The following is an 18,820-nucleotide window of genomic DNA, read 5'->3' on the forward strand; positions in this document are numbered from 1 at the left end:
TCGACCGTGAATGATGATGAATGATTAATTGGGCATTTCTCGGGAGTTATGTTGGATGCACTCTCATAGTTTCTCAAAAGTACAGACCCAAATACTCATGTGTAGGCCATCTTTAATGACGTTATGGCAACAGATGGGGTTTGAGAACATTTTCTCGGATTTTTTTCAAAACCGAAGTTTCGGGTTTTGAAACTTCTCTGAGGCCACAGCTTTGGTGACATAAATAAAAGGATTCAGAGTTTTTCACTCTATCCTCAGTTTGGCTATGTCCTTATTTTCATTCTCAATTTTAATTATTGACAAACATATTGGGGTAATATTTTCTTCCAGTTTTCCTTATACAAACGTGATTATTTGCTTGGGTTTCCCATAGTAAAATTCTCAATTTCCAGCCAAATATTTTTTTTTTCTTGAAACACAAGCATCTGCGGCCCCAGAAGAAGAACTTTTAACATTTTGAACGGATGTGATTGTCACAACGTGTTTTATGATTTATTAAAATGTTGCGACATGTTTTATTATAATTAACTCATTCTTATACCTTTTCTTTTTTAAAAAGAAAATACCCTTCATTATTTAAAATATATTAATCATGCTTTTATATTATATGCATAAAAAGTCATGTGTTAAATGACAAATAACCAGATTTTAAGAAGACTGAATTGGAAAATCCATTGAGTTGGTTCCTTTTTCATGTCCGTTTCAAAATAACTGTCGCTTTTTAGCTGGGTTTTAGCAGTTTGGAATGCAACCTTGGCCAACCTTGGCTGTGAACTCGCTGTAAACAGGAAGTGCCTTCGGCGATTGACCTACATTCGAATGCCACTTCTTCCCCACATTTGGATTAAATTAATTGTTTTCTGCTTGAGCAACGATGAAAGTGGCAACAGCATCTATAGATTTTTGAGAGGTTATAAAAGCCCTGACTCTTCGGACTGGAAAAAAGTCTTTTGAGAGCTTTTCAGCAGTGAGTCATCTCCATCTCTTTTTCTTCTGCGGGCGACGGGAGTCACCGGCACCCGAAACGGACTTCGGACGATGTCGATTGGCATCGGTAAAAAAGTTTTTTCTACTCCCGCGGCTCTTGCTCGGTTCGGGCCCCCTAACGAAGTTGGATGAGTCAACACTGAAGTACGCCGCTAAAATTTCGTCGTCTTTGCTGACCTGCGTGGGTAGACATGGCCGCCGATGCGTTGTACCAAGCTTCCAAAGATGTTTTTCTGTTGCGCGTCGCATGAACTGCTTTCGGCCTTTTTTTCAAGACGCCTGCACCTTCGCCTGGATGGATGGTGATGCAAGCCTGTACGTCGCCCCCTTTTGGAACGGACCTTTTTTAGCGTTGTGTAACCTGATTTACGTTTTTTAATGAACTACAACTGTTGTGTATTTTATACAAGTGAAATTCTCCGGATTAAATGAACACTTCTGCCAAATGGGTGAGTTTGTTTTCTTTGATTTAGTGTCCCCTTGTTTTTTTCTTCTCCATGCAGTAACGAGCCTGGTAATAATTGCAAAGCCCCTTTCCATGTTTTAACTTGCCCCTGTAAATTATTTTAATCTTTTGTTTTCAAAATGCAATTTCTAAATTGTCCTGGGTTTGCTCACCCTGTTTTATCCACACGAGTCACATACTAAGTCTTTTATTCATAATATATCTATGTGTTTCCCCTGGGTGCTTTGCATGTCACTGCCGGATTCCTCTGAATTTTTTGCAGCAGGAAAAATATTTAACTTAAGTTTTTTTGGGTTTTTCACATCGCAATGTTACGGCTAATTTCATCCTTTTTTTATTCTATAATTGTAACCTAATCACGACAGTGATAATTTTCTGTGCTACCTTAGGTCTTATTTTTGCCACTTCATTTTATTTTAAACTAGCTTTTACCCGCGGCTTTGCTCGCGTTGATGTAGATTTTGTAAATCGATTCAGGTCAATATAGGCAGAGGTCAAATACTAAAAAAAACAAACAAACTACATGATATAAATGAAGAAAATTTATAAGAGTAGAAAAGAGGTTAGCCATGGGCAATTCTTAAAAACTCCCATTCAAATAAGGTTAACAGTTCTTAAATAAAGTCAACATTTCTCTTAAATCCTGATCTTCGTCAGAGTGCCCAGTACTACGCCGGCTATGTAAATTGTTTAATAACTTTCTGCCAGAGAAAGGAACGGAAGTCACGTGACACATGTTCTCCCTGAATGAATAAGGAGAAATATGCCTAAAATTGCTAAGGCAATAGTCCCAAAACAGAGTGAGCAGTCACTACAAATCCTAAAATGTCCCTTTAGAGTGAGAACATCAAATCTTTAAAACAACCATCAAAAGGAAGTCAACAGTTTCTAAGAAATAACGTCAATGGTTCTGTTCAAAACATCTAAAAGATCGGAGAAAAGATCCCGTTAAAATCAGAATAAACACAGCAATTTTTGAAAATTCCCATTTAAGTAAGCACAATAAATAGTACAGAAAAATTTGCACGAGGTAAAGAAAAATGTTCCCTAAAATCCCCATTAGAAAAATGACATCAGCCTTTTCAAACAACAATGATCTCCCTCAAAAAATTCTGCCAGGAATAATTCCCAAAATCTTCACCAGAAAAGTTCTAATTTGAAAAAAAAAAAAAAAAAAATCCTTTAAAAATAAGAACTGTATTCCCCATTGTCGCCATTAGAATAAGGACATTAGTCCCACAGAACTCCAATTGGCATCATTAATCCTCAAAAACACAGATGACCATTAAACGTTTCATAAAAATTTTAAATACTTCACCAATTCGCTAAAAAGCTAAAGTGGTTGCTTGGCAAGACTGGAAATAAAAATGAACTTGGCATCCACCAAGTACTGTCCATTTTAATAGATTTTTTAAATATTATTTGAACATTTTGATTATTTGGCAGATTATCTTAAACTTTAATATGGAATTTAATAATATTTTTACCTTAATTGATTTGGCAGATTTTTTTTACCATTTTAATGAAACTTTTAAAAAGGCTGGGTCACCAAGATTTTCTACTTTTCGTATCAACCTCGTTACTGTAACTCGTCCCATAAATAAATAAAAAGTGCTAGTTTAGGTCCATTTTCCATTTTTGCAATTGTATATCATTTAAAGTCGCACTGTAAAGCAAAATAGTCTTCCAAATATACAAGAAAACTACACCACCACACATTCACCGGAAACTTGCCAAGTTTATGATACTGCATAAAATATTTGCATGTTCAGGTATAATTTTTTTAAACAAAAGGGATGTTCTGCTCTTATTTGGAAATTTGGGGGAAAAAAATAATTTTTTTTTTTTTGACGTAGCGGTTGGCGGGGAGGGATGGCTTGCTTTATTTAGTAACCGGATTATTTTACACTCTATCGAAAATGTTAAGCTTGTCCTTTTGGAACCCATTTAAAGTTTTGAAAAATATTTACCATTTTCCTAGGGTTTTTTTTTTTTTTTTTTGAAAGTCTGGGAATGTAATTTGGTTAATTGAGACTTGAGTTCGCAAATTTCGGAAAATTATCATTTTTTTTTCACACATCAACAAAGCCATGAAACAATTCTTTGGCAACAGCTGGAAAAATTGGCAAAAAAATTTGTTTTTGAAATCTTCGTGCAAGTTCCATGAAGTTCAGGGTTAACCCAGTAATAAGCATGGACCAAAAAGCAAAAGGTGTTGATATACCATACTTTAAAAAAAAGTTTAATATAAATTGAAGACATTCCCTTCATAGAAATGGTGAAACGGCAACCCTAAGAGTCAATTAAAGAAGTTTCGGTCAGTAATTATTAATCTGGAGCACAACAAACCTATGCAATTCATCTTTTTTCTTGATGATTTATAGTTTTCAAAATGGTTTTAAATTATATTATATCTAATGCAACACAAGGTAACGAATTAGAGCCAAAAATATCTTGTACCAGACTCTAGAATTTAATTCTAAAAGAAAATATTCATGCACTTATTTCAAGCAAAACATTTTATTTTGGCGTCAAAATGACTACCTGTCTCGGCGAAAACACGTTGCAATACAAAAAAACTCAAGGTAAGCCTTGTTTTGTACTCGTAATATGAAAATACTTCTTCCTGTCCTGGCGAAAACTTCAGAATATAAGTCCAAAAATCAAGATAAGCCTTGTTTTGGATTATGAAATCAACTTAAAATGACGAATTAGAGGGTGTTCCAATTATCTCTCGAACTTCGGGTGAAGATCACCTCATGCAGTTTTTCAAGGGCTTTAACATACTGCAAAAATCGAACCAATATGACTTTTTTCGATGAGATCTTCGCAAATTTTTGATTTTCTTTAAAATTGAAATAAAAATCATGGAATACTTTTTCAAAGTAAAAGGTACCGTCTGCAGAATTTTCTAATTTTTGTGCTTCAAAATGTTGGTTAATTGATTATTTAAATTAATTACAATATTTTGTCTCTGCATAAAACTGCCCCACTCCCCCCTCACTGTTTCAAACATATTTCAGCGACCCATGCATTTTTCTCCACTTAGCAACGATTTTCAGGACAATATTTTTCATGAAAACAACTACACATGGGAATGTTTCAGTGGCCCCTATGAAGCCATCCTATTTATTTATCAATTTTTTTAAAACTGAAGAACCATGCAGCATGGTTTTGTATAACCAGGGCCGCCGAGAGACAAGGCATGCATGCGTTTTGTCACCCGTCCTCCCTTCCATTATGGTAATTTTACTCTATGCACAATACTTTGATTTGAGTCGGATCTATAGTTTCCGACTAGGCAAATATACCGGCCTTGTGAATAGTGCACTGAATACTTTTTTTGTGTTAAAAAATGTTTGACGTGTACATTTCTGCAGCCCTTACCTAGATAACCTTAATAAAAGATAATCACGGATGTTCCCAAATAGTATTTTAAGAAATTGCATTTTCCATTTTACAGAAAAAATACTTTTTGTCACTATTATTTCAAATGTTCATTTAGAATTACAGCTTTCATTTTTTAAAACAACGAAGAGTTTCCCTTTTTCTTTGTTTCTTGCATTGCTAAAAGGAAATTGGCGGCCCCACGTTTGAAAAACTGGGGGGGGGGGGTAGCATCCTCCCTTTGCCGTCGACCCTGCTGCAGTATAAAGGATTATCTGCTAAAAGGAGGGGTGAGTGGAGAAAAGGATAAATAAGGGATATGAAATGCTGGGATACAAGTTTTATTTATTTTTGTCTCTTAGTTATATGATTAGTCATACTTGGGAAAGAGTGACATGAGAAAAATCTTAATTTCTGAAAAAGTACCTCAATCCAAAAAAGGTCGAGAACAGCGGATTAATGTTTTCATAAATCACACAAAAATAAAAACATCATTAGTTAAAAAGTACTATGTGAAGTCAAAAAGCAAAATAAAGAACTGATATATAAAATATTAGTAAAAAAAGAAGCTATAATTAATTTTTTTTTAAGTTACAGAAAACAAATTAATCCAACTTTAATTCAATTTAGAGTTGATATATTTTTCAGAAGGATAATTAGCACCTAAACAGCTTGACTGTTACTGAGAAAACAATGACTAAGTGCCAAACCTGTGTATCCGTTTCTTCCTGTAATGTAGCAAGCTCTCTTTCCTTCTCTTGCATCATACTTTGAACAAGGTTATAATCTTCTTCTAATCGTTTCTACAGAGTAAAAATATTCTCATAAAAATTCTAACTTACATAATAGTTCATAATAATCATAAGCACTTTATTAAAAGATATTCAAACAAGCAGAAGAAACACTCTGAAACTAAAAATTTAACGGTTTAAATGAAAATGTAGCATCATAATTTTACAATGCTTGAAATGCAAAACAATTGGCCATGTTCAAATTAAAAACACTAGTCTTATTAGTAAGCACACCAAAGTTTTATAACTTCAGCAAATTGAATCAGGCTTTTTCTTTCAATAAAGTTGCACTTCACAAAATTTATTTCCATCTTGTTCACTTAAATTATTGCAATACAGCTTAATTTAAAGTAAAATTTTATTTCCCTCTTTATTTTAATTCCACACAATTTGTATTCCTTACACTCGCTTAATGCAACATATTCACGCTTCAATATAGTGACTTCTTTCTTTGATATTCTTCTCTCATTAAAAAATTTTAGGCTCAAATTCCATGTCCATGTTCTTAAAATTTTCATTTCATTTTCAGACGTTCATATAAATTTTTTATGGCTTTTAGTGCACCTAACAAGAGAAACATGTGAGATTCAAAGAAAATTTAGTCTTCTAACTTTCATTACTAAACAAATAACAAAATGCGATGGTCATTGTAGGGAAAGCTACGGGTGGATTTTGTACAAACTCATTTACATGAAAGACTTTTAATTTAATTCAAATTCTTGACAGTTACTGACTTTTAACTAATATCAATAACAAAAACTTCAAAACTTAATAAATATTTTAAATAATGTTACAAATAAAACTCAAATTTTAATTCTATTTCTAATTGACTGGTAATTCTCTCACACCAATAAAATAATCAAAAATTCAAAAACATTAATTTTTAACAAAAATAAGTTTGATCAATTTCGTGACATTTAGATACTTTTTACATATTTTATTGCACACACAAACAAGTAACAGGGACATGGAGCAATATAAAAAATTTCACATGAAAAATTTCAGAACTGTTTGGCACATTTTTATATTTTGATTATTATAATTATGACATGTTTAAAAGATACATTCAAAATAAATAATCAGCACAAAAGCTTTATAGTTCCGTGAATGAACACATTGTAGTTTGGGTGGAATATGCAATAATTTTTGATTTCAGAATATTGTTAGTAAGTAAACATACTAAAAGTTCCCGCCCTGGGGGGGGGGGGGCTGAGCTAAAGGTGGGAGGAAGGGGGAAAGCAAATTTTGGGGTTTTTTAATAAAAGTCGGAAACGGAGGAAAAATTCGTTAAAAATAAATTCAAGCTAAATAAAGTTCCTATAGGACTGTTTCTACACATATTTCTCAAATTTCCAATAATTTTTAGGGTATATGCTATGATTTTCGGAGAAATTCTCTGTTTTCATCAAACATTTGTTTCTACTGCCTCACAGGATCAGTATTCTTAAAACTTGTCAATGGCAAAGTTGTAGAGCTTTAAATTTCCTTCAATCTGATATGCTACTTTGTTAAATTTTATTCAACCAAATCAAAAGTTATAGAATTTCAAACACGCATCTTCATGGCAAAAAATGGAACACTTGCCATTCACAAATTTCAAACTGACTCGAAAGGATCACGCTTTTTCTCTTTCCTCAATGTATTTGACAATCCTGATTGACAATGAAGAAGTATTTGTGAATTACTACAACAAAAATGGTGTCACGCTTCCAGGGGAAGGGGGGGGGGGTAGGAGAAATTGTAACTTTGTGACAAGAGGAAAGAGTAAAACAATGTGTGACATCAAGTATTTTAATAAAAATATGTTTATGAAAATTAGCTTATGAAAAGTACTTTGTGACTAAGGTGGAGGGAGTTCAAAATGTTGAAAAAAAGTGTAACATCATTTATGGACAATCCTGTACCAAGGAATTGGACGAAGATTTGCAGAATTACATATATGCAGTATGAATTAGTGGACTGAGTGAGTGCAGAAAGCTTGTACTATATACACTATTTAAGGACATTGATTTGATCAAGCTTGAATTTGTTGTTGCTGAGGATACCTAGTCTACAAAACTGTTTGGCAAAAAGAGACGAATGTATAAACTGACCATGTGGACATCAACATCAGTAAGAAAATTGAAATGACGGTCAAACAAGAAAGTTTCTGTCCAACTTTCATAATAAGTTGACAAATCTGTTAAAGATGAAGCTGTAGAAAAACGAGACAAATACGCTTCGAGCTTTAGGAGATGCTGACGTTAATATTGAGAAAACAGCTATCATCAGATGGAAAAATTCTTTGGTAGTTATTTTTTGAGGAGAAGTCTTCCTAGTTGTTCTCTTATAGCCAAATCTCCAACTGATCACAACATTCTGATGGTAAAATCTGGAAGCGGAACTTAAGATTCGCAGCATATCTCAGGAGAAAATAGCTTCTCAAAATGTACCAGGAATCTAAAATCACACAACATGTATCTAAGGTAAATACCAACAGTTCTTCTTCCCCTGAATCCATTAGGGCATCTGGGATCATATGTATCTCTCACGGTATGGTGCTCCAACCCCAGAAAAGTACCTCAACAAGTTCTGTTACAAACCATTTATCAAAGTAACTGCAAACATAAAGACTGATCTGTAACTTTCCCGTACCACCAGGTACAACTGTAGCTAGAAACTTAATGGTGAAGTACCGGATTGGGGTTTGAGAAACGAGGAATGACCAACTTGTGCTGAATCTCTTGGAATGGGATATGTTGCTTCAGGCCCACCACTGCTTCAATATTAAAAATAATAATAATTTATAGTGTGTACCAGTGCTTGGATATGCAAAACATAGCTTGGAATTTCACAAGAAGTTCAATTTAATTTTAGAGGCGGCATATTGCGTGATTTATAAGTCTTTTGAAAACATTAATATCTGTTTCAGTGCTATAAGTTGCAATACTTTAATGTTAAAAAGGATAATTTAAAGTGTGTACCAGTGCTTGGATATGCAAAACCCAGTTTAAAATTTAACTACAACTCACTTTAATTTTAAGCACTTAATTATTTTTTATTTTATTAATATATTATTTTATATTATTATCACTTAGGGCGGCTGAAGTACTAAAGCTGGCCATGTTGCTCTTGACGGAATCTTGAAGATGACTTTAGCCGATGCAAGAAAGGATGTGAGACCGGAAGGTCACTTGTAGAAAATCATCCTTACACTACTCTGCCACATGTTTGCATTGCAAAGGCAGTTGCAACAACGGGATCAAAATATCTATCCAGGACGAAGGGGACAACGATGACATCAATACATTACCAATTTTTTAGAACAACTTTTCCACTGCTGGTGGATATGAATGAGCTTCGACCCTTCCGCCTCAGAATAAAACCAAGACGTCAATTTAAAGGATGATTTTTTTATTTTCTAATTAGTGTCAGTCCATATTCCATGTAAACACTTTCAAAATATGATTAGTGATAATGTAATAAAAACTATAATTACAAAGAGGTGCTGTGTGTCAATTACATTTACCTTATTTTTATTATTAACCCCCTTGCGGTTGGATAGTCCCAGGATTACATGTTAAATGGACGAGATACTGCAGGGTGGTTAATCATTATCATGCTATATCATCCCATATTCATTGCATAAGAATAATGAAATTGAGTGTACTTGTTAGAAATTTATAGTTTTTCATTGCTTGTCAGCTCGGTGTCACAGTGATTGGGCATTAATTTTGTATTTCTTTGGTATCAAATTTGAATCAGTTCAAGTGTTCAGCTGGTGGGTTTTCGAGACACAGAAAACTGAAGGTCTATGTCACATGAATGCACGCTCATTACAGATCCCTTGCGTGCCCAATTGGCACACACACTCTGAGACAAAAAGAACAAGGCATTTTTTTTGCTCTAAAATTATTGGTTTTCAAGAACGCATACCTAAAAACCAGTGAAAATGTGACATATACGTATGAAAAAAATTTCACTATAAATGTAGTTAACTTTCACTTTTATTTGAAACACATTTTTTCTCCGGTTTCCGAGATATAATCGAAAACCACAAAAATTGGTACCTCTTCCTGCTTTTAAATCCCCCTCCCCCCAGGGTCTGGGGCTTTCGGAATGTTTACCTATTAATTCCTTCTAACAAATTTATTACTGGAGGAAGTGCTGACTTTCTGCACTTCCTTAGTCCTCTTTCATTAAATAATGCCATGGGTATGGAGATAATTCATTCTGCATATATGTAATTCTGCAAATCTTCATCCGATTTCTTGGTAAAGGGCTGGCCATAAATGATGTTACACTTTTTTCAACATTTTTGACCCCTTCCACCTTAGTCACAAAGTACTTTTCATAAGTTACTTTTCATAAACATATTTTCATTGAAAAAATGCTTGATGTCACACATCGTTTTACTCTTCAATCTTGTCACAAAATCACAATTTCTTCCCTCACAAACCCTCCCCCCTTCCCCTGGAAGCATGACATCATTTTTGTTGTAGTAATTCAAATACTTCTTCATTGTCAATCAGGATTGTCGAATTCATTGAGGAAAGAGGAGGTGCGCGATCCTTTTGAGTCAGATTGAAATTTGTAAATGGCAAGTGTTCCATTTTTTGTCATGAAATTGCTCGTTTGAAATTCTATAACTTTTGATTGGTTGAATAAAATGTAACAAAGTAGCATATCAAAGTGAAGGAAATTTAAAGCTCTACAACTTCGTCACTGACAACTTTTGTGAATACTGATCCTGGGAGGCACTAGAAGCAAATGTTTGACAAAAAGAGAGAATTTCTCGGAAAACCATAAATTTTTCATAACATATACCTTGAAAATTATTGGAAATTTGACAAATATGTGTAGAAGCAGTTCTATAGGAACTTTATTTGGCTTGGATTTATATTTGGAACGCATTTTTTCCACCTTTTTTCGACATTTTCTCGAAAAACCCAAAATTTTCTTCTCCCTCCCTCCCATCTTTAGCTCACCCCCAGGGTCGTGGACTTTTAGTATGTTTACTTACTATCTACCCCTAACAATATTCTGAAGTCAAAAATTATCGCATATTCCATGCATGCTACACCTCTCTTTTGAGCGCTCATTGACTGAACTATTAGTGATTCAGTTGAATGTTGAAGAAAGCAAGCTATGTATTAATGGATAATTTCCATGTTGAAAGTTCTATGCTGAGAAAAAGGTTAGTTGGTATAAGCACTTATAATGTTCAGATCAGTTAGCGTCAGCAAGTTTGATTTAGGAAACGTTTAAAATGCAGTAATGAAATCAAGTTATGGAAACTAGAAATTAGCACCACTGGCAGGCAGGAAAGATTTCTTCCATGCAACATGCGGCAAAAAATCCCACCACCTGTACCTGATAGCTAGTTAAACTGCCAAGTTCCTCAAGCAAGGTTTCCAAGAGTACCTTTTCATGTTCCAAATCTTTCTGAGTAACTCGGAGAGATGATTCAAGTTTTGTAACTGCAGATTTGAGCATTAAAATTTCCAGGTTTTTTTCCTTTAACTGATTTTCATAAAAAGATAACTTTTTATTAAATAATAAGTGCACATTACGTGATGTCACTGTCTCATTTTCGGTGACCTGAACATCTTTGCTTTCAATCTGTGGTACAGAGATAAATATTAGCTCTTTTAATAAACTAACTACACTTTAGAATAAAAAGTGTCAAAAAAAAAAAAAAAAAGTGCAGTTAAGGAATGAAAGAATAAAAATATACATACAGAGGTACACAACAAAAATACAAAACATATTTCATAGAATTATATGGAACAAATAAACTAAAATGAATCAAAATCATGAAATAAATTTGCTAAATTGGCTGACATCGTTATATTAATACATGTGCCTGTCTTAACTAAAGTGACTGTAACCGTTTTTTTTCATACTGGAAATTTGTGAATCTTTTTGGCTCAATTTTATGCTTTTTTTTTTGCCTTTAAAGGAGTATCTTCGACTTCCAGTTCATCCTCCTCTATGGTTCGTAACATAAATTGGAAATTGTTTTCACGGAGTATTCAAGAACTTTTCAAGGATAAAATAAGCTTTTTTAAGGACTAGGTTAAACTATATGATAGCATCAACTTTTTTTTTGAAATAGAAAAATAATAAGGGCTGATCCAGTTTCAGTTTTAAAAAAAAGTTTTAGCATTAGACAAAACATTTTACACCACACTATAAAAGCATCAAAATCAATTTAATACAGTTGCAGTAAGGATTAGATTGCCTACCTCTGACCTAAAATAACATATAAGCAATATTTAAAAAAAAAAAATCATTATGTAGTACTATCAGTAGTTTAAAAAAATTCAAAAGTAATTTTAAAATTCATTTTAAAATTTTAGCCTTCAGGGCCCCATCAGAAGCATATATGATGAAATATTTTCCTAGTGCTTTTTTGTGGAGATGGAATCATGTTTTGGCGATGCCGAAGCTTTGGCCATACCACAGATGCTTCAGTTCTGACCGAATCATGAGCTATGGTTCAGCTGCTTCGGTAAGGGCCAAGACTCAGAAATTTCCTAAGCTGCTGGTGGCCACTAGACTCCAAAAACTTAGTGGCCACCACTGTCCTTAAGTTTTGAACTACTAAGTGGTGAAAGGGGAGGGGTAGTTTTTACTACTTTATGCATTAACTAAAATGCTTAATTGTATTTTAGATGAAATATTCTACCTTTTTCTCAAACAAGATTACCACATGGTAAGTGAAATAAAGTAATTATCAATCTGTATATACCCTTTTCTCCTCATCACTTAAATTTAGTCTTGCGAGTTTGACTAGAAAGTAATAGCAACGAGTCAAAATCTCAGAAAAGGCATGGTTTCTGGACATTTAGCAGAGTAGGTGAGCAATGAGCAAGGCTGACCTTTTGAAAGCATTGGGAAAGGTAAGAGATTTTTACATTCCGTTCTTAGTTTGTAATAATATATTTGAATTTAATCTGCTGCTTGCCATGTCACTGGGCAACTGTAAAACAAAATCTGTCTTGCTACAGTAAAACAAATTTGTGTAAAAGCAAGAAAAATATACTGCACCATATTATTAGCTTGATCAGTCATTTCTTCACAAATAGTATCAACTTGGATTTTTCCCACCTCAATCTGCTTTTCAGCTTCTGCAAGGAGATTCTTCAAACCAGAAATTTCTTTTTTCAAATGATCTACTTGTGACTTTAGTTGTTCATTTTCTTCCTCTACTTCAAGAATTTTAGTTTTTGCTTCTACATCAAATTTCAAAGTTTTGCTGAGTTCTTGATTCTAAAAATCAGACGGAAAATTCAATAGATTAATCTAGTAATATAGATACCTATATATACACTACTTGCAATGGCAGTGTGTTTGCATAATTGCTTAAGGTTATTATTGTAACAGAAACATATAAGAGATAAAGAAGAGAACAACGCATAAAGAAATTTTAGAATTAGATATCTAACTGTTAACAGGTTATTTTCCTGTTTTTCATTGAGAGTACTTTTACTTGAAAGTTTTTCTAGTATTTGAGGGGGTGGGGGGTGGAAGAGTTCTCTGAGAGATGGGCGCCCCTCAAGTATCAATCTATACCATTATACACATAATGTTACATTTTTTGAGAAATGTTATGCGTAAAGTATTTAAAATAGTTGAAACAAAAAAATAAAACTAAGAAAGGTGTTCAACATTTAACTTTTTGACCTAAGATTCTCCTAAAGTGCTCAGAATTTCATTTAAAACTAATAAATTTTGTGATTTTAATTAAAATATACACACACACACATATATATATATATATATATATATATATATATATATATATATATATATATATATATATATATATATATTTGTTGTTTACCTATTAACAAAGTGTACTAAACATCGAAAATTCGAAAAATCTGATTCCCATAGATGATGCAATAAGATCGCAATCTTTAAAGTTAAAACATCAAAAGTTTAAAAACGGTTTGTAAAAGAGCTTATTTTTGTAAACTTTCTTTAGAATTGCATTTCAGAGGCTTATGATAAACATATAATTAATGCCTACCGACACAGTTGAAGCAAAAATAAAATTAAACCATCGATTCAGCATTTTAATTTTTGACTCATAAAAGAAAATCTAATTTCGCTTAAAAAATTTGAAATAAGCGTTGTAACAGAAATAAAGAGACTTCTCATTTATTTGCATCCTAATAAAGCGAAGTTAGTTTGAAAAAAGAATAAAATATAATTCTCATATTGGATGCAAACAGATTGCATTTTTTTAAATGAAGGCGTCAAAAGTATAAAAACAGTAAATAAAAAAGTTTATAAAAGTTAATCATCCTTGTTAGAATCAAAAATTCAAGCCCATATCATTTTCTCCCAAATTAACGTTCAAACATCACACCATAAAAACGCAAACATTGCCAAGCTGGTAAAATGATGGGAGTATTTTATAACAAAGTTACTATAAAGGTTTAAGGCCAGACACTGCTGAATGGCAATAATTTTAAAGCTGGTAACCCTATATGAAGCGATCCTATTTTTTCCCTTATCAGTTTGCAGTTCAAGTTCATTTCACTGATATATATTATTATTATTCTTATTATTGCTGTTTAAATCATGAGCGGATAGGAAAGTGCTAACGCTGCCTTTTCAGAGAAATTTATAACATACCACTGCAAAATAGCTATCGCTTGCAGGAGAATCACAGGAGTGCCGATTATTTATTTATTTTTTTTTTTTTTGCAAAAACAGCTGATCCACCTGTATAAGCTGGTCCTCGAATTTAACTTTAAAAAAGGTTCTAAATATTATTGGTTTATACATGGAAATATGCTTTAATTTGATTTCAAATTTGCTCTTCCAATAAAGAATTTGAGAAAGATCCGTTTGGTTTATCAGAACTTTGTGAAGGGTCTGTTTTGGTTAATCGGAATTTTGTGAAAGGTCCGTTTTGGTTGATCGGATTTTTGTGAAAGGTCTGTTAACGGACCCAAATTTCTTCTGGCCAAAACCCTAGATTTCTATTATGAAATTGCAGCATTAAATTTTTTTTTTGAAACAATTGAGTCAATTTCAGGAAGAGTATGTATATAATCATACAAATGCTATGCCAAAGTGCATTTTGGTGTGCTTACACACACCTCCCTTTCAAGACTGGCTGTTCCAAATTTATACAGACAAGAAATCTATATATATAAAAATGGAGTTTGGTAAATTTGTTCCCTAAGATCTCAGAAACTACCCGGCAGATTTGGCTGAAACTTTCACCGTTTGTTCAGTTTGGTACTGGGAAGGTTTATAGACCAGTTCGAAAAAAATCCGATTGATAGTTCCCTTTTTATTCCAATTTTAGTCCCAATTTTCGCATAAATGCCCCAATATGGGGGTGGGAAAAAACGTGCACATATTAACATTATATGTCCATCAAAAGCGCCAATTTTTCTGCTGAAGATAGCATCTGTTCGAAGTTTCTAAGTTGTATAAAAAACGAGTTATGAGCTTTTTTGTTCCCTGTTCGAAGGCTTTCATCAACCCAAGTCATTATTTGGTGTGTCATCTCAACTCCCAAGAAATGTTGTATTGTTAAATATATTTTAAAGTTTCGTCTGACTTTTTGAGGCTTTTCTCAAGTCAAATCTTAAAGTAACGTTTTTCCACAAGATTGGCTAAAAATAAATGGATTTGGCTGATCATTTTACTTTTAAACGGAACTTATGTAATTAATGGTTTATTATTTTTATTTATGCTGATTGGACACTTGCTCACTATATCCAACCAACCAGCAGAAATATCGCCAGAATTTTTTCAGAAAGATTTCAGTTGCTGATGCATTTGGCAGTTTTTTCCACTGTCGCTGTTTTTGAGCCCAAAGACTACGTAATAATGTTTCTCAACTTTCACCATGTAAACAAAATATCCCCAATCAAAGATACTTTAAAAAAAAAAAAAAATACTGTGTAAAAATACTTCAACAACTAAATTAGGCAAATCCATAAACCGCACAAAAACTTCCATTAAATTTTCTTTTTGCACGATTTCAAACAATCGTCAAATTTTTCTACTTATTTTTGGAAACATTTCGGATGAAACCGTTTAGCGCCATTTTTTTTTTTTTTGACCAAAAGTATCTCAGCATCTTGCGACAATATTTCTATAATAAAAATTAGTAAGGAGGGGGAGTATTATCGAAAGTGTCCCAAAATGATTCTCGCAAATTTGGTAAACCGCACCAAGTGCCCACAAAAATTGAAATTTCCCAAAATAACTAAAGCAAGTGTAAGGGGAACACGGGCGGCTACAGTTTTTAAAACAGTTCGTACATCAATAGCCATACAGAGAAGGTTTTAGATTTAAAAAAAAAGTACTAACAGATAAATCTTTTTAAACATGTAAAGTTTAATTCCATATTTCGGTAATTCTTCAAATTTGTATATGCTTAAGTGTCGTGCTTTCGTTTCTAATTGAATACTATTCCGTTCTTTATACTCATTGCTATTTTAGTTTAATGAGTAAGGAAGAAGCTCGATTTTTAATCACGTCAAAAAAGGTTTGTTTTAAATTCTTTCGCTTAAAACAGAAAACAAGGGCAAGTAACGATTGTTTCTCATAATTATTACTGACCAGGCAACGCCGGGTATTTTTGCTAGTAATAATATAAAAAAGCTTGGTTACTAGAAGGTAATAAGGAATTTGTAATTATACTGACGAGGGAGATTATGGTTCTCCCTTGTCTTAACCATATGTAGCTGAATCCGATTCTATGAGTAACAAAAATCCTTATTATAAAATTTCTTTCACTTGCAACATTGTACAGAAAGAAGGAAAAGCACTATTTATACATATTTTCAATTACTACCTGTCCAGACAAGAAGGAATATGCAGTTTTGACAATTATAAATGATACACATAGAAGCAAAGGGATGCAAGAGCCAAAATAAAACATTTGAAGGTAACTAGTACACAAATGGTAAGAGAAACTCTTATGTGTTTTGGGGCAAGAAATGATAATACTATCCCCAGTAGGTACTGCTATATGGAACTATTTAGAAAAAAATATATCTCTAAAAGTATACTTAAGTTCCAAAAATGTCACAACTTTTTTCATTATATTTGGCTCCTCCTCCACTCCTGTCACAAGCGTCACACTGCAACTCATAACCTGCCCTTTGTGACATGTCACACATAATGTTATAAAAAGTATGTGATACGACACTTCTTGTTACTGTGTCTCTTTGCATAGTCACTAACTGTTACAATTTCAGGAGCTCTCCTCAAAGACATCATTTTTGAACGAGCCTTAGGGATTGAACTTTGCATGTGTTATAGTCAAAACTAAAAAAGGTCCACTACTATCCCTTTGCTTCTCACAGCTTCAAATATTAAAAACAACACAATAAACTATACTGATGTAATCAAAGGAAAACACAAAAGAAATGAAGAGAAATACATAGGATTTTGTTTTTGCAATGTAATGCAGGAAAAAATTATAAAACTGTAAACTACTTTAGCTACACTTTATATTGCAACATTTTCAAGATATTTTTTGAAATTGAAAGCAAGAAACTTTAATCTCATGCCAGATTTCTTGTCAAGTTTTGATAACCTTGTTATCATTATATATTTGAACATTTTTCATAAGAAATATCTTTATCAATTGCAATTGCTTAAAATTCAATGCTTTTGCTGATGTTATAGGCTAAACCAACATTTGCTTGTATTAAAACCAAGAAATTTTGCTTCTTTGCAATCAGAAAAGATTTGATCTTGATTAGAGCAGAAATAAAAAAAAACCTTAATATATGTTATAGTTTGGAAAACAAAATACATTTACTTATTCAAAAGAGAAGATTATTTTGACAAAAATTGAAAAGAACTTACAGCTACTTCGTTTTTATTTTTCTTCAGTTGGGCTAATTCTTTCTGCAAACATTCTAATTCACCGGTGAGGCTATCAATGTGTTCATTTTTCTCCGCCAACAGTAATTCAAAGCATTCAGGCCAATCTTCTTCATTAAAGTCCTTTTGAGTCATTTCAGGCTTCTGGAGAGAGTTGAATACATTAAAAAAGGATAAAGAAGGAGCTATGTTTAGGATGTAATTTGATTCATTTTAGAATATCAGTTATATATCAGAATATCAATATACAGTTGAATTCTTTTATTACAATCACTTTTAATACAATATCTCAGTAACACAATCATTTTGTTAGTCTAATTACATTAAAATTTTTATGTACATGTACAATACATACATTAAACTTAAAGTATCAGCTGAGACGAACAAAACCGTCTGACCTCATTACTTGAAATGTTCGTGGTTGAATACTGTAATTTTTTGTTTTAGAAATTATTCATCATTTTGTTAGGTCATCAAAGTCCCATTGTGTATCGAAAGAAAATATAAAAAATTTTGTATAGAAAAAAGTCCGTGTATTTTTTTACCTGCGGACATTTCAAATTACTCAGAGATAAAACTGTTCATCCTCAGATCAGGAATTACAACCTTTCTGTGATTATCGATTATCATCTTCCTTTTTCAATAGTTTCCAAAAACATTCATTTGTAAGAAATCAGTGTTTTTTTTTCTGAATGCACTGATAGTTACAATGTGTGTATTAGTAGTAATATTTTTTAAATACAGGTAAGTATTTCTTCATTTTTTAACAGCATCACTTATTTATGGTTGTTACGAATAATGGCTAATACGAACAAATTTGTGGATTATTGACATTTTGTATTAACCGAGCTCAAATGTATTTGATTAAATTGCAGTTTTTCAGATGTTTTGCTTCTTTTCGGATGGAAATCTTCTTATCAGTGCTCAGACAAACATGTGTCCCTATAGGGGACACATATAAACAAGATTAAAAACTTGAAAAAAAAAAAAAAAGCAGAACAGACATTATATTTGAAAGAATAACTCTTTGATACAAAACATATACACATACTATCTGCAATGAAAGGTCTGTGACCTATGCTGTGACAGTGAAGTTTCACAGTTTGTTCTGATCTGGATATAGATAAATGAGAGAGAGAAAGAGAAAAAAAGACTATGTATTACAAAGAATGTTTTACTATGTAAAGATCATTCTTATCATACACTGCTTTTAAGTTTCATACAGGTTATGATACTGTATTCAAAATGATTTTTAAAAATAAATTTATAAATTGACTATGAAAAATAATTATAAATAATTATCATAAATTTGCCTGAATGTTCAAACAATTTTTTG

General features: G+C 32.6%; 1 protein-coding gene across 1 annotated transcript in view; it reads right to left on the reverse strand.

Annotated features, from left to right (window-relative positions):
* Window positions 1–18,820, reverse strand: part of LOC129226818 (A-kinase anchor protein 9-like) — a 145,660-nt gene that overhangs the window by 55,375 nt on the left and 71,465 nt on the right. Inside the window, exons 14-16 of the mRNA XM_054861445.1 lie at window positions 17,467–17,628; window positions 12,664–12,885; window positions 5,551–5,643 (exon numbers count right to left, since the gene is read on the reverse strand). Of these exons, the coding sequence (XP_054717420.1) occupies window positions 5,551–5,643; window positions 12,664–12,885; window positions 17,467–17,628 (477 nt within the window). The remainder of the gene's footprint in view (window positions 1–5,550; window positions 5,644–12,663; window positions 12,886–17,466; window positions 17,629–18,820) is intronic.

Source organism: Uloborus diversus, chromosome 7 (assembly GCF_026930045.1).
Source record: "Uloborus diversus isolate 005 chromosome 7, Udiv.v.3.1, whole genome shotgun sequence".
In the NCBI taxonomy this organism is placed as follows: domain Eukaryota; kingdom Metazoa; phylum Arthropoda; class Arachnida; order Araneae; family Uloboridae; genus Uloborus; species Uloborus diversus.